Raw genomic sequence first — 17346 nt, 5'->3', positions numbered from 1 at the left:
TGGAGCAGATAGTTCTTCCTCTTCCACCATTAGTGTATCAGCTATTTTGTGTTTTAATTCCATTTGAGCTTCTTGTAGTTTTCTTCTACCATAGCTGGGCCTGTCTCTTTTCCCAACTTTGTGTGTCTTCATGGGAGACAAACCAAGAGCACTCACTGAAGTATTTAATTGCTCGTCCGCTGTGGTTGTAGGTGGCTGATACTCTTTGTCACTGTCATGTAAATTATCAGAATATTCTTCATCTTTTTTAGCAGTGTAACACACCTGGAACATAGCTTTTGTCCTGGTTTCAAGTTAAACCTCATGCACTTATTCACTTTCAATACTGCTACACATCACTGTCTTCTTATGAATCCGAAATGGATCAAAACAACTTCTTTGTAGGAAAGAATACTTATCCAGAAACACTTTCATATGATGATAACAAACACTAAAGTTTCCTGGAACTGTACTTCTTGTGGCCACAGGGTGTATCCTGGATCTCCACAGCAACAAATCTTGGTCCGATTCATCCAGATCATACAGTACAAAGCGAATGCCACATTTTGTTCCATATGTTGTTTTATGACATTCAGATGCTTGTGCTCTACCAATACTGCAACTTGTTTGAACAAAAGCACCATTAGTACACTCTTCTGTCTCCATACTGACTTTCCACAACAGTACTGACCAGTCTGAAAAAGAATCTTAAAAACAAGTAACCTGTACTTGTTGCTTGTTTCCTTTGTTGTTCCTGCCTAACAATGACTCATTCTGTCCCTGAAAACTACCATTGTTTGACTTTCTGTTACGTAATGGTCCCCAACAATTGCTGCAGCTTTATCTGAAACAAGTTGTCTGCATCATCAGTATTACTTACTAAATTATGTTAAAAGAGACATGTTGTTGTTGTGGTCTTCAGTCCTGAGACTGGTTTGATGCAGCTCTCCATGCTACTCTATCCTGTGCAAGCTTCTTCATCTCCCAGTACCTACTGCAACCTACATCCTTCTGAATCTGCTTGGTGTATTCATCTCTTGGTCTCCCCCTACGATTTTTACCCTCCACGCTGCCCTCCAATACTAAATTGGTGATCCCTTGATGCCTCAGAACATGTCCTACCAACCGATCCCTTCTTCTGGTCAAGTTGTGACACAAACTTCTCTTCTCCCCAATCCTATTCAATACTTCCTCATTAGTTATGTGATCTACCCATCTAATCTTCAGCAGAGACATAACCAAACACATTTCTGTCAACTTTTTTTTGTACACAAATGTCTTGCAATAACAAGTTGAAATTTTGCCATATATTGTACTATGGTCTACTTATGCAGTGTTTAAAATTTGGCTTGGATATCACTTGTCCCTTTTGTGCTACCACACTTAGGAAATCCGTGTTTTTCAGGTAATTTTTCAAATTTTTGTGTTTTCGTGTGCTGTTTGTGAGACTGATATGGGCAATATGAGTTCTGTGTGTGTTTAGGCCACATTAAGCTTAAAACAAAAAAAGTTATACCCTTTTTGAGTGAATTATATTTGGCATAGAGGGCACCTACAATATGTACCTTTTAAGGTATTACATTTTTTTAATCACATTTTGGAATTTTTTATTTTCCCTCAGAAATATATTGTTGGTGTTTTGATTCATAAAGTGTGTTCTCTAAGTAAATGTTTCTGGGTTGTAAAAATTTCACTGGACTGTGCGGAATAGTTCCAAAGTTATTAAGACCTGAAGTTTGGTCTGAAGATTGATTGCCAGATGCGAGTTGCAATTTCCGGGTCACGCCACCTTCTTTCACAAGCCATAATTCTGGAACTAATTGGCAGGGGAACTTAAAATTTTGTACATGAGTGTTCCACACTTGGTAGCACTGGTGTGCTAAATTTCAGCCAAATCTGAGACTATCAGCTGGAACATTTTCTCAAGTTGGTTGAATTGACATGGAATGACCCATCTGAGTTATTATGTGTAGGTGGAAAAGTTTAAAAGTAGTCACAAAAGGATAATTGAAAAACACTATTCTGAACATCTGTTAAGCGTATCAACCATGGCATTGCAAGCACTTATAAATTCGCTTATCCAAGAAGACCAGTAACTTACAACTGAACAAACTGCTAACAAATGTTAGCACAACTCATTCCACCACTGTGAACAAAGACAACTACTGTTAAGACTTGAACTTGCCATTCTTCACAAAGAACACAGATTCCACATTTGCACTGAGATCAAAAATCACTTCAAAAGTCAAGGTAAAGCATTTTCTGAAGAGGGTTTTAACTCGTGATGAAACTTGGATAAACCATTTTGTGTGAGAGTCCAATCATGAAAGGACGTAGGGAAAGCACCATGAATTGGCTGTCCACAAGAAAATCAAAATGCAATAATTTGCTGATGATATGTTAACCACCTACAGGAGAGCCTAATCTTCTTCTTCTTCTTCTTCTTCTTCTTCTTCTTCAAGTGACCCTATCAACAACCTATGCTAACAAAGCACAACCAAGATGATGATCAAGCCTGCACTGAGGAGCGGATGTCCATGACGGCAAAGAAAACACACTTCTTCAAACAAATAAATAAATAAACCACTAAACCTCACGTGGCACAACTGATACTGGGAACTATTGGCAAATTTGTTTGGGAGCTACTACCTCATCATTCTTATCGCCATGACCTTCCACCTTTGGATTTTTATTGATTTAATTTAATGAAGGAAGTTTTTGTGTGGGATTTAGAGTGGAACAGCAACAAACAGATTAAGGAAAAAGTACAAGACTGGAGTAAAAAAATGTTGCTCTGAGGGGACAGGAAGACACATAAGAAGATGGAACAAGTACAGAGAAGTTTGTGTGAATTATGAGGAAAAATAGACAAAAGTGTGTTGATTTAACAAACCATGTTTGCTGTATAGCTATTTGCCTATTTAATTATTGAATGACCCTTAAACTGAAAGGGATCCATTACCGACAAACCATGAACGAAACTCTGGAGAACGTAGCTCATGTAATTATTCATAATCACTTCCATTTTTTGCTGATAATGTTTGAGGAAAGAACTCTTCCATAGCTAGAGCTACACATTACTTCTTTATATACTTAGTCGGTATCAATTTTAATGCTGAAGTCTCATTATGAAGCATTCATGCTCACCGATATTTGCATGCATGAACATTTAATAGTGACACTTAACCCTGGAAACTAGCTGTGACTGAATAAATAGAGAAATAAGGTGTAGCTGTGGAAGAGCAGTCATTTTCTGGAAATAGAAGAGATAGACTTGTTTCACCATAACACAATGTAGTTTCCTAAATAAGAACTGAAAAGTAACAAAAGAGCTTTAGGTATAAATTAAGCATCAAATTTACAGTTGGCTCACTTCTTTACTACTAATAGCACAGGGCAAGCCAAAAAGGAGTTTACAACTTTGGAGTGGTATAGAAATGTATTGAGATAACTTACAGAATCGGTAGATGTGTCATTTTATAGCAAACCACCTCAAGTTTTACACCACAGTCCAAGGGTCATTTTAGTTTGATGAGACTACCATCTGTGATGCGGCAAACATCCCATGGGTAATCAATTTCTTCTCACACTCGTTGCGACAAATGAGGTGTAACTTGTGAAACGGCAGCTTAGATTGCATTTTTCACGTCAGCTAAACTGTTTGATAGGAGAGGAACATACACACAGTCTTTAATGAAACCACAGAGAAAGAGCTCCAGTGGTGTCAATGCTGGGGAGCAAGGTAGCCATTCGACTGACCCTTCACTGCCAATCCACTGACCTGAGAAGCGATTATCAAGAAAACCCTGAGCTTCTGAACTTCTGTGAAGAAATGAGGTGGCGCACCATCTTGCTGGTAGTAAACCATCTGATCTTAGTCACGTTCACCAATCTGTGGAATTAAAAAGTTTTCAAGCATATCCAGAGACACAATACCAGTGACAGTTTTCTCCATGAAGAAGAAAGGGCCTTACACTTTCAAATTGCTAAGCACACAAAACACACTAACTTTGGGGCTGTCACTAATGTGTTCCATGGTTGCATGCAGATATTCGCTGCCCCATATTCTGCCAGTGATACGAAACGGTGTCTCGTCACTGAAGATTATTGTATTCAGGAATGTCTCATTGTCCTCTCTCTCATGCATCATTTCCACAAAGAATTCCCCACAGGTAACCTTATATGCATCACTACTGTGCTGTGCCATTGAGAATCTGTATAGTTTCAAGTGTAAACGTCTACACAGTACTCACCAAATAGTCATTTGTGGAATGCCAGTCTTGTGAGATGCATGTCATGCAGACTTTTGTGTACTACGCGCAAAGTTCTCCCTAACATTTTTGACAATCATGAACATGCGGGCGACATGGTGATTTATCATATCGCAATGAAAAACCCAACTCAACAAAGTTCTCGTGCCAAGTAAATTGTAGGGACACTTTGAGGTGCTTTAGCATATTCGGTGATTAATTTCCACCAAACAGTTGTTGCAGAGTCTGTTTCATGAAGCCAAAACAAACAGCGAGCATGCTTCGGACCAGTGAAAGTAGCTATTTTAACTGTGCGTTATGCCAGGTCTCCTGGTGGTGGACGGGGTACTGGTGCACAACACGAGTCAAACTTTAAGTTATTTCCTACAAAGTAACACGTCTACAGATTCTGTACATTATCACAATGAAATTCTATATCTCTCCAAAGTTGTGAAGTCCTTTTCGACTCATCCTGTAAATTATCTTCCCACTGTTCACTAACCAACTCTAGCCACACTATAAAATCAATCATCCACGATCATCTCCAACTAGGAAGAGGCCAAAATACTTTCAATTGGAATGAAAACTAATCTTTTGGGAGTCCTTTCATTCTAAGTTACCCATTTAACCATTCTGCATAAACATACCATCCGTACACACAAATGGTTAAAAGAAGTGAAGTTTCCACTGGGTAACTGTATTGAGAATTATAATATTGTGCAAATGAACAGGCTGCTGTTAATTATCAAAGAACTAACTTTTCTAGAAACCAAGTTGTTTATCAGGCCTTTCGTTTTTCAGTCGTCACTACTTCTAATAATTCTCCATTGAAGAGGGTCTTGGGACTTTTCAGGCTTATTTACTGTTCATGTTTGTTATAAATTAGCTAACAAAGTTGTCTAGGAAATTTCAGCTTAAATATTCAATTGCAGTCACTACATAAAACGCAAATAAAGCAGTCATCAAAATAGAAAAAGGAAGTAAGAACCAAATAGCTCTCAGAAAGATTTCAAAGATTACTTTAGAAAGTATGTAAGTCACTGTGGAATCTGTCACACTCAGCAAGACACACAATGGTGTTCACTGAGATTGAAATAAAACCACCACTGAAAAATAGGGCATTTTAATCTGTTATTGCAAATCACTACAACCAGTATTTTACTTACCAATGCTCATTTTAACTGAACACTGTACATAGGCCTAAGTCCGAAAGCAAACTATAATTCTGTAAGTATTTGTACCAAGAGTGCATACTGATTGTATTTATTGCACCCAGCTCAAAATTTCTCCCCTTTTTCTTCTCTTTGCAACTCAAACAGTTTGCACTGCTGCTGTCAATAATGATTTGTCTTAACAGTAATTTAACTGTAGGACCTCCTCATCAAAAAAATGAACATGGGGGTAGTGAAAAGGAAACCATGCCCACAAACATAGGGTGTCAATCCAACATGGTGATTAAATTTGTAAACTTGATTAATTTAACAGCAAGATTCAAAGTCAACTTACTGCTTTATTCTCTCAGTAATTGACCTAGTGAAGGGAAAATAAATTTAGCATACCTGTTCCAGGCGCTTTTTTCTGTACAATTCATAGTGTCTCATATGTGTCTTCTCTCGCATATCTTCCATATTAGTTCTTATTAACATTTCACGAAGTTTCACAAAGTCACAATGAGATTCATTTTCCACTGCAAAGAAAAATGTTAACATTTCACTCATGTAAAAATATACATGCATCAGTGTGATGGCACAAAAAATTTATTCATCAAATATACAATTAGAACCAAGCAGTGAACAAAAGCAGTTTTTAAAGAATAGTAAATAAGGGGGCAGGAGGAGAGGGGCTAGGGAGAAAGGGGATGGGAGAGAGGGGTGGGGGTTGGAGAGAGGGGGTGGGGTGGGGTGTGGGTGTGGGAGAGAGGCGGTGGGTGACGTGGTAGAGACGGGGTTGGGGTGGGAGAGACATTGGGAGTGGGAGAGACATTGGGAGTGGGAGAGACATTGGGAGTGGGAGAGAGACAGTGGTGAGTGGGAGAGAGAGACAGTGGTGAGTGGGAGAGAGAGACACGGGTGAGTGGGAGAGAGAGCCAGGGGTGAGTGGGAAAGAGAGAGAGGGGTGAGTGGGAGAGAGAGACAGGGGTGAGTGGGAGAGAGAGAGAGACAGGGGTGAGTGGGAGAGAGAGAGACAGGGGTGAGTGGGAGAGAGAGAGACAGGGGTGAGTGGGAGAGAGAGAGAGACAGGGGTGAGTGGGAGAGAGAGAGACAGGGGTGAGTGGGAGAGAGAGAGACAGGGGTGAGTGGGAGAGAGAGAGACAGGGGTGAGTGGGAGAGAGAGACAGGGGTGAGTGGGAGAGAGACAGGGGTGAGTGGGAGAGAGACAGGGGGGGAGAGGGAGAGAGAAGGGGGGAGAGAAGGGGGAGAGGGAGAGAGAAGGGGGGAGAGAAGGGGGAGAGGGAGAGAGAAGGGGGGAGAGGGAGACGGAGAGAGGGGGAGTGGGAGTGTGGGGAAAGGAGGGGAGTGGGAGAGTGGGGAAAGGGAGGCAAAATAGTGACAAGTTCAATTTACTATGATGGATGTAGGTAGCGATCGTGCACCCTTCTCTCTGAAGTAGACCACAAGGGCTCAATCATATCAAGATTTGGTGACTGTGATGGCCTTTGTGCTCACAAAACCAGCCCTGGATGATGCGCGACATGTAAACTAGTTTCCTGTCCTCTTTGAACACAGCATTACCACTGGAGAATAAACAATGGACCATGGGATGGACTTGATCAGTCAAAATGGTCTCACAAACCTTGGCAGTTATGCGACCTTTCCACAGGGCCCACAGAATTCCGTGATATGGCTGGCCAAACCATCACCGAACCACCACCATGTGTCAAGCTTGGGACATAAACTTGGACAGAAGTTTGAAATGTTGAACAACAAAACTCATCCGACAAAATGACTTTCCTCCATTGCTTTAAAGTCCAGGTTTTATGGCTTTGACATCACGTTTTCCCGTTATGGGCATTTGCATCACTATGAGTGGTTTTGGAATTCCAGGTCGCCCTGCAATTCCCTACTTATGGAGCTCCCTTCATGTTGTTTCGATGCACACAGGGTTCACGAGTGCATTATTCAGTTCTGCACTGACTTTTGCAGTTATCATATCACTCAACACACACACTTTTGTTTGCACTGTGGCTTAGTGAATGATGTTTTTCCGCTTTTCACATGTCCCCTCTACAGACACCAAACATTTCGGCTATCCTTAGTTATTGAAGCACCCACCATACAATCATCAATAATTTGCCTATATTCAAATTCACTTACTGTCAACATAATGCACTCATAACTACACAGAGCACTGTTCTGACCACAACAGACACTTGCAACATACTGAGAGCACTGGATGGTGCTGCTTGTGCTCAAATACAACAGCCCCAACTGAAGCTTCGCTAGTATTCGCATTTGTGTTTGAAAATGTGTTTCACGTGGTGTTTCCATATTTATGTCCAACCCCTGCAGATTGCAGTATTTATTCGTAGATGAAGGGGCCTGCACAAGTTAGCCTAGCGTAGAGAGCCACATCAAACCAATCTTCAGAGTGAAGAGCACAACAACAATGACGATGACAAAAACAACCACCCCGACATGTTTTTCCTTTATATTTGCTGAGATCTTCTGCCCCACCTCTCTCACCCATCCAAATTCTTCCACCCAATTCCTCTTTCCAAATTGTTCTGAATCCAATGGACATTTATTTTTGCCAAAAGAAGATTTTCATCGTGATCAAGCACTTTTTATGGAGTTTATGCCACATAGCAAGGGATTAAGATTTAAGGGCAGCCACGAGTCACACTCAGTATATTTTAAAACCGGTTTGCCTCTAATTTAACAACAGTACCATCAGAAACTCGGGAATTTACAGTTTTAAATACAGCAGTCAGCTGATTACACTGCCAGCAATATACGCAGCCAACTACTTTACTTATAACCGTAAATTCCAGAGTTCCTGATGGTGGTGTTCTTAAGTTAAAGAACAAACCTGGTTTATAGAACATACTGAGTGTGACCTGTGACTGTCCTGAAAAACTTAATTTCTACAGTCACCATTTCCCCTGCAAGCTATAACTGCTTTCATTAAGATATTTGTTTTCAAATATGCTGTTTATGAAAGGTTTCTCACAATCAAAAACTACAAAGTCGAACTTTCTCAGTGTAATCAATACATCAGTGTTTTTTTGATTAGCAAGGTGATTATTCTAATTTGTAAATTAATGTCTCCACTACAAGAAATGCGAGTAGTATGAGCATTTTAAATTTTCAGGCTAATGAGAGCTGTTTTGGAACACTTTACAAGAGTTCAAGTGTAAATAGGTACAAATATTCACACGAATGAGTTTTCCACCTACTTGAAAAAGTTACAAATGCATGCCACTGACTAACTATCATTTATTTACACTCCAAGGTGTATTCCACAAAACTGGACTTCCTATATGAATGCAACTGTCATGTTGACCACTGAACTATTGGAGTAAAGTGTTACTGTGTAATTCACATTTTTTCCTCTCTGTTGCCCCTATAATTTGCAGACATAAATCTCTCCTTGTAAAAAGTGTCTTAAGTTTATTTACAGGTATTTTTCCAAATTCGGAAGATGTAGATTGAAACTTTACTTGGTCTTCAAAACAGTCACATTTATCTATCCTACTAACTAGCATAGGCCAAGTGATGACAGTTTCTTGTTATGACATACTGACGATTGGTGCGGATCCAGGGTTGGGCTCAGCGGTCACAGTTTTTTTACTTCTCCACCCCCTCCACCCACAATCTTCCAATCTCAATGTAATTTGCTTTAATGTGCCAAAGGTTCTTAGGATTTTCATAACTTCAGTAATATTAATATAAAATGTTTTAACATAATAATAATAATAATAATAATAATAATAATAATAATGATAAATTTTATGATAGTTCTCCGTAAACTGCTTTCATTTAACTTGCAAGAAATTTCAGTTTAAAAAAATATATGCTTTTAAAGGCATTTCTGTGAAAACTTGGTTTGTGTGTCATTGAATTGCTTTAAGAACAATAATAACAAGAAAGTCTCACAACTTTGGCAAAGTCATGATTTGTACAATATAAAATCAAAGTGCGCACTCGCAATTACTAGTATCTCAGTGTGTGTGTGTGTGTGTGTGTGTGTGTGTGTGTGTGTGTGTGTGTGTGTGTGTGTGTGCGCGCGTCTCACGGGTGCTCAACTGCATGGTGCGCATACGAAAACTAGTAGGAACAAATGTGATTAAAATTTCCAAAAATTGTGCAAACAATGATTAAACCTTCAGAACTATACTGAATCTCTCTCAACTTCATTCTCATTCACCCTGACAAATATTTCAGTTAGCGGTGTCATAATGAAAAGTCTGCAGACATTGGGATCATGTAAATGGGGGAGTGGGGATATACTGTTTCTTTCAGTTGTTTCCATTTCCGCACGACTCATGAGGTGCATCATACTTTTTGTTGGCAGCAGGTACACTTAGCCTGTAAATAGGTATCTTTATCTGGCTGGAAAATTCTCTGCAGCTAATCAGGCTGCAAATGCATCAGCCCCCTCCCAACCCCATCCCTCCCCACCCGCAAGCAAGCAACTGAAAGGTACTGCAAACTAATCATAGTTAACTAAACAAACACTGTTTTTTGCCTTGTTTCACTATTTTATTATTGATGTCAGTGCACAACCTAGGTTTCGAGTTGTAATCCCATTTTCAAGTACATTACTGATCATAGTTCGTAATTTTCTAGAATTCCTTGCCAGTTTTAAGGCTTTATTTTCCAAATGTTTGCTAAGATACTTGTAAACCAATCTGTAAAAGTACTAATGCTTTTTGTAAAGGGTTCTATGGGTGGCCCCCACAATGCTCTCTTCCCTGGATCTGGACCCTTTCCAAACATCTGTTGCTTTTCAGTGTCATGAGTGTGTCTGGAAACATTTGATGCAGCTCTCCATGCTAATCTATACAGCCTAAGTCTCTTTATCTCACGGTAGCTAGTGCGGCGTACACCAATTTGAACCTACTTAACAGGTGAGCATTAGTTGCCTCTTACAATTCACTTCACCATAAGGCTACAATCCAACCAATACTTTCAGAGAAGACCTTCTAAAATAAAAAATTTACATTCAATGTTCACAATCTTTTTCTCTCCAGAAAGTGTTCCTTTGCTATTGCCACTCTTCATTTTATACATTCTGGACTTCTGCAATCATTGGTTATAGTGCTGTCTAAATAGGGAAACATCTATCACCTTTAGTATCTCATTTCTTACTCTACATCCCTCAGTATCATGTAACTTAGTTTGACTGAATTGCAACATCTTTGCTTTAATTTTCTACATCTACATCTACATTTATACTCTGCAAGCCACCCAACGGTGTGTGGCGGAGGGCACTTTACGTGTCACTGTCATTACCTCCCTTTCCTGTTCCAGTCGCGTATGGTTCGCGGGAAGAACGACTGCCGGAAAGCCTCCATGAGCGCTCGAATCTATCTAATTTTACATTAGTGATCTCCTCAGGAGGTATAAGTAGGGGGAAGCAATATATTCGATACCTCACCCAGAAACGCACCCTCTCGAAACCTGGACAGCAACCTACACCGCGATGCAGAGCGCCTCTCTTGCAGAGTCTGCCACTTCAGTTTGCTAAACATCTCCGTAACGCTATCACGCTTACCAAATAACCCTGTGACGAAACGCGTCGCTCTTCTTTGGATCTTCTCTATCTCCTCTGTCAACCCGACCTAGTACGGATCCCACACTGATGAGCAATACTCAAGTATAGGTCGAACGAGTGTTTTGTAAGCCACCTCCTTTGTTGATGGACTACATTTTCTAAGGACTCTCCCAATGAATCTCAACCTGGCACCCACCTTACCAACAATTAATTTTATATGATCATTCCACTCCAAATTGTTCTGCACACATACTTCCAGATATTTTACAGAAGTAACTGCTACCAGTGTTTGTTCCGCTATCATATAATCACACAATAAAGAATCCTTCTTTCTATGTATTCGCAAAACATTACATGTGTCAGTTGCCACTCCCTGCACCAAGTGCCTATCCGCTGCAGATCTTCCTGCATTTTGCTGCAATTTTCTAATGCTGCAACTTCTCTGTATACTACAGCATCATCTGCGAAAAGCCGCATGGAACTTCCGACACTATCTACTAGGTCATTTATATATACTGTGAAAAGCAATGGTCCCATAACATTCCCCTGTGGCACGCCAGAGGTTACTTTAACGTCTGTAGACATCTCCCCATTGAGAACAACATGCTGTGTTCTGTTTGCTAAAAACTCTTCAATCCAGCCACACAGCTGGTCTGATATTCCGTAGGCTCTTACTTTGTTTATCAGTGTGGAACTGTATCGAACGCCTTCCGGAAGTCAAGGAAAATGGCATCTACCCGGGAGCCTGTATCTAATATTTTCTGGGTCTCATGAACAAATAAAGCAAGTTGGGTCTCACACAATCGCTGTTTCCAGAATCCATGTTGATTCCTACGGAGTAGATTCTGGGTTTCCACAAATGACATGATACACGAGCAAAAAACATGTTCTAAAATTCTATAACAGATCGATGTCAGAGATATAGGTCTATAGTTTTGCGCATCTGCTTGACGACCCTTCTTGAAGACTGGGACTACCTATCCTCTTTTCCAATTATTTGGAACCTTCCGTTTCCTCTAGAGACTTGCGGTACATGGCTGTTAGAAGGGGGGCAAGTTCTTTCGCGTACTCTGTGTTGAATCGAATTGGTATCCCGTCAGGTCCAGTGGACTTTCCTCTGTTGAGTGATTTCAGTTGCTTTTCTATTCCTTGGACACTTATTTCGATGTCAGCCATTTTTTCGTTTGTACGAGGATTTAGAGAAGGAACTGCAGTGCGGTCATCCTCTGTGAAACAGCTTTGGAAAAAGGTGTTCAGTATTTCAGCTTTACGCGTGTCATCCTCTGTTTCAATGCCATCATCATCCCAGAGTGTCTGGATATGCTGTTTCGAGCCACTTAATGATTTAACATAAGACCAGAACTTCCTAGGATTTTCTGTCAAGTCGGTACATGGAATTTTACTTTCGAATTCACTGAACACTTCATGCATAGCCCTTCTTACGCTAACTTTGACATCGTTTAGCTTCTGTTTGAGAGGTTTTGGCTGCATTTAAACTTGCAGTGAAGCTCTCTCTGCTTTCGCAGTAGTTTCCTAACTTTGTTGTTGAACCACAGTGGGTTTTTCCCATCCCTCACAGTTTTACTCGGCACATACCTGTCTAAAACACGTTTTACGATTGCCTTGAACTTTTTCCATAAACACTCAACATCGTCAGTGTCGGAACAGAAATTTTCGTTTCAATCTGTTAGGTAGTCTGAAATCTGCCTTCTATTACTCTTGCTAAACAGATAAACCTTCCTCCCTTTTTTATATTCCTATTTACCTCCATATTCAGGGATGTTGCAACAGCCTTATGATCACTGATTCCCTGTTATGCGCTTACAGAGTCAAAAAGTTCAGGTCTGTTTGTTATCAGCAGGTCCAAGATGTTATCTCCATGAGTCGGTTCTCTGGTTAATTGCTCGAGGTAATTTTCGGATAGTGCACTCAGTATAATGTCACTCGATGCTCTAACTATAACATGCTGAGAAAATTTATGTGAAATGTATTCCAGATTTTCTCTCAGTTGTTCTGACACTAATGCTGCTGAGTCGGGAGGTCGGTAAAAGGAGCCAATTATTAACCTAGCTCAGTTGTTGAGTGTAACCTCCACCCATAATAATTCACAGGAACTATCCACTTCCACTTCACTACAGGATAAACTACTATTAACAGCGAAAAACACGCCACCACCGGTTGCATGCAATCTATCCTTTCTAAACACCGTCTGTGCCTTTGTAAAAATTTCAGCAGAATTTATCTCTGGCATCAGCTGTCTTCAATCTTCAGTATGCTGATGATAACGTTATCTTGGCAAACACAGAGCAGCATCTACAAACTACCCTAAATGCATTCAGTCTTGCAAACAAATCCGTTGGTCTAGAGTTTAACACAGACAACACAAAAGTCCTCTGTCAGCCAGCCTCAAATTCCATTGCAGCAGCTCCAGTTATCACAGTTGATGGAACACCTCTAGAGATGGTAAAGTATTTTCCATACCTTGGAAGCTATCTTTCTGCAAATTCAAACACGGATGCAGAAATTCAACACCGACTACAGTGTGCAAGTACTGCATATGATTGTCTTTTGAAAAAAGTGTTTGATAACCAGGATTTGAGTGTTAACACTACGCTTTCATTCTACAATACCATTATCATGCCTACACCTCCTTATGGCTGTGAAACCTGAACCACCTACAGGTGTCACTTGAAGCCCTTAAATAAACACCACCAATGCTGCCTAAGGAGAATGTTGTAGGTAAAGTGGCAGGATTAGTGTTCGACAGTGAAGTCACAGTCAGAGCACAAGCTTGGATTCTGCCACTATCACAGGAAACATCCTGACATTTGTCTTAAGTGATTTAGGGAAATCATGGAAAACCTGTACCTGGATGGTCAGCCGCAGGTTTCATTAAACTGTCGTCATCCTGAACGCGAGTTCAGTGTGTGCCGTTACGTGTATTTCGGTGAGCTAACTGGCTGCCCAAAACTGCTACGAGGCAAGGCGTACCTAATGTATGGCTGAATGCTTGCAGGCCTGGGACTCAGGGTAGGCTGCACCTTCTGGCCAGCCAGTTGCAGAGACGACCAGTCTCCGAAAATGGGTAAATCCCAAAATCTGGGAATGTAGACAGCCTTTGTGCAGGAGCTAATGCTCCAAGAGATGGTGGAGTGTCAGACAAGCTGAAATATGGCTTCTTACAGTGCTTTAAGGGTCTAAAATAATTTACAATCAGATATTCATGCAAATTTGAATACATCTACAATCTCATAAAAATGAGGTACATCTCATGACTACAGGAGTTAATAGCTCACACTGAATAAATGTATTACAATGACCCTCTGGATCAACAACTTAATTGCTTCACACAGCTTCAACAAACGTTATCTCATTTGATAGTAATGCACTATAACTGTTGTCTATAAAAGATAAATATATATGTCCATTTTATTTATTGATTTATTACATCTTTTATTATTTTTATTACGCAAATGTTTGTCAGAACATAGTATTCTCCACATTACCACAGCAAATCAACACAGCACTGATACCTCGAATTTTGTCCTACTTCTGTTTTTTTTATTTATTTTTTTAGTTTTTTATTATTAATGAACGGTTTATTATTTTGCCAATAACTTTACTTAAAAGTTGATTACAAGTTCTATTAAGAAACTGTGTGAACTTGAAAGTGGTTAATCGCATGTGTTAGCAGACATCACAATTGAGAAGAGAACCAAAAGACGCTTCTGTCATGAAAGCATAAATAATTGTTTAAACAAAATGCAATGAAAATTCAGTGTCATTTAATATGAGTAGACTTGTGCAAGAATACTAGCTTATTTATTTATGATCAAACCTTTACTTGTAATTATTGTAAATTATGTAAATGTGAGCAAAATATTTATAACATTTCTTTCTTTAAATATTGCTGCAATACATTAGTTTAGCCCAGTAAGTGGTCATGGCTGTCAAATTATGTCTGTAGAACTTGGGGATGATATATTTTGGTGGGGATGGCCTTCAGTCAAATGAAAAATAGACAGCAGCCAACAGAACACTACTGGAGTCAAGTGGAGACTGGGAGTTTTCAAATGAAGAGATCCAAGGGAATGATTCTGGACACTTGGATGTTTGTGCTGGAAGAAGGCAGATCTGCCTGTAGTACAGGTGATATTTGATAGAGTGAATGACGAAGTCTGAGCACGTGAACAGTTGCTACTATACTTTAACTTCTGACAGGACTTTATATTTTGAGAGGTTTACATGTGCTCCACCGTAGGACTCGAACTTTTTCTGCTTGTAATACAGAACTGAGAACAGACAGAGTACAGCTGACTATTCTCTGAGCATGAGTGTTAATTCGTAGATCAACATGTTTAATTCTGAACTATTTTGAGCTGGTGACTGTGCATTGTGATTACAAAATGGGCCTAGTTTTTCACGTATCTTTGATGACTATTTAGTTTGGGAATTTTGATAATTCTTGTAACACTCTCAACATAACTTTAATCCATCTGAAAATGACACTTTCTGTCTGTATTTTATCTGAATATCGTGAGACCACTTCCTGTTTGTGTGAGACAACCTTTCTTGAATAAACATTACTCAACGTAACTCACTGCTGCCTACACCAATTACAGATACAACAACAGAACCTTTGTTATTCAATTATTCATTTAACTTTTATTTTGTATTTCTGCATATTTTATTAACTTGCAATTCTAGCCAATGCACAGACTATTTTACTGCAAGATCAGAGCTACATTTCATTATTTGCAGCGAATCAGCTACGGAGCATTAAAGCAGACGTGTGCGGCCCTATCCTATGACTACACGAAGCTGTTCTTTTTAAACAGCTAGGCACAGCTCTATAACCTACAGTAAAGATGCAACTGGTTTGCTCGTATGGGCTGTATCACATGTGTGACAACCACTGAACTATCCAGCTCTGTAGGATATGTTGGAGAGAAAATTCCCACATGTGTGGACCAGACAAAGTTGAATTTAGAAAACAGCTGGGAAACGGACATCTCGGAGGAAATGAAAATGCTCATCCATGGCTAAAAGAGGAACAATCGAGACCCTCAATCCAGTTGCAGATTTCTAGAACTCTTCAATTCTACACCAACAAAGATTCAGTACTGTTAAAATGGAAAATATAATTAAAAATTTATATGAATCTGGGTTCCAATGGTAAAACCTTTGCAATTCTTTAAAATCATTTTTATACTGTCATAATTTTGTAACACCAAACTGTTAAAGTAATTTTATAAATTATTTCATTAACCAAAATTAGAGTGTGACAGCAAGATGCGCACAAGATACTACAAGTAATTTATAACACCAGGATCGACACATCCCTGATTAAAAGAAACAAGCTTTGTTTTACCCATCCTGTCCCTAGTGCAGAAAATAGTTTATTGTCATGTAGTGTTTTGAGTGTCCCTTGCAAGTTTATGAGCAGCGGTTAACAGAATCCAAGAAGCCATAAAAACACACCAAAAGATAATGGTCATTTCATATAAAGAAAGTGAATCACTATCCAATAATGTTTATGTGAACAGCAGACCAATAAAGTGAATATTCATTCATTAGGTTTTTCTTCTCTGCAGAATGACCACAACATACGTTAAGACTGTACAGATCATTAATATCTGTATGTACATTTGTTAAATGCTTTTATACAACCACAGTAGCCTAAAGAGAAGGTTTGCACCTCAAAACATTTTGATTCATTAAATGAATTAATTAGCCTAAGTGAACAAACTATGTGATTGGTAGGGGTCTCTGAAAAGCCTTTTTGTAGTGTTTACATAACTCTATTTTCAAAGAAAAATACAGAATACACTTTCCATCTAGTTCACAAAATCTCACTTTCAAATGGTAAAAATGAGGTCATTAGAGACAGAGCACAAACTCGATTAGTGAACTGCCCTTTTTGAAGAATTATCCCAGCATTTGCCTTAAGTGATCACGTGAAACCACAGACAATTTAAATCACAATGAACATCTTGGATTTGAACAGTCCAGTGTGCTAACCACTCCATCACTTTGCTCCTTTTTTAATTAAAGAGTTGTCTTAGTTTAAATCACTAATACATTACTCTAAAAAAATTAATAGTTCATTAGTGTGACAATACGAAAGAGTAACTTGTGAACAAAGAATTCTGAATTATTTATTGCTTACCTTGCACTGTACCCCAAGGATATTGTCTGGAACGCATCATCTTGTTGCCTACACGGACAAAATCAGTACTGCCAACAACAGCAAATGGGACGTGAGCATTCATTGTTGTGTTAATTTCTGCCACAGACTCATCATCTACAGGAAACTGATAAATGTGTACCCCATTGTTTGTCAACTCTGACATAATTTTTTGCTGAAAATTTGAAAATAAGTCTGAAGTGGATAATGATG

The 17346-nt window shown here is 39.4% G+C and overlaps 1 protein-coding gene across 2 annotated transcripts in view; it reads right to left on the bottom strand.

The window, feature by feature from the left end:
• Positions 1-17346, bottom strand: part of LOC124804861 (septin-2) — a 50893-nt gene that overhangs the window by 13908 nt on the left and 19639 nt on the right. For both annotated transcript variants that reach the window (XM_047265220.1, XM_047265221.1), the window contains exons 6-7: positions 17116-17308; positions 5789-5916 (exon numbers count right to left, since the gene is read on the bottom strand). In XM_047265220.1, the coding sequence (XP_047121176.1) occupies positions 5789-5916; positions 17116-17308 (321 nt within the window). The remainder of the gene's footprint in view (positions 1-5788; positions 5917-17115; positions 17309-17346) is intronic.

This window comes from Schistocerca piceifrons, chromosome 7 (genome assembly GCF_021461385.2).
Source record: "Schistocerca piceifrons isolate TAMUIC-IGC-003096 chromosome 7, iqSchPice1.1, whole genome shotgun sequence".
Classification (NCBI taxonomy): domain Eukaryota; kingdom Metazoa; phylum Arthropoda; class Insecta; order Orthoptera; family Acrididae; genus Schistocerca; species Schistocerca piceifrons.
This window is presented reverse-complemented; position numbering and strand designations above follow the sequence as displayed.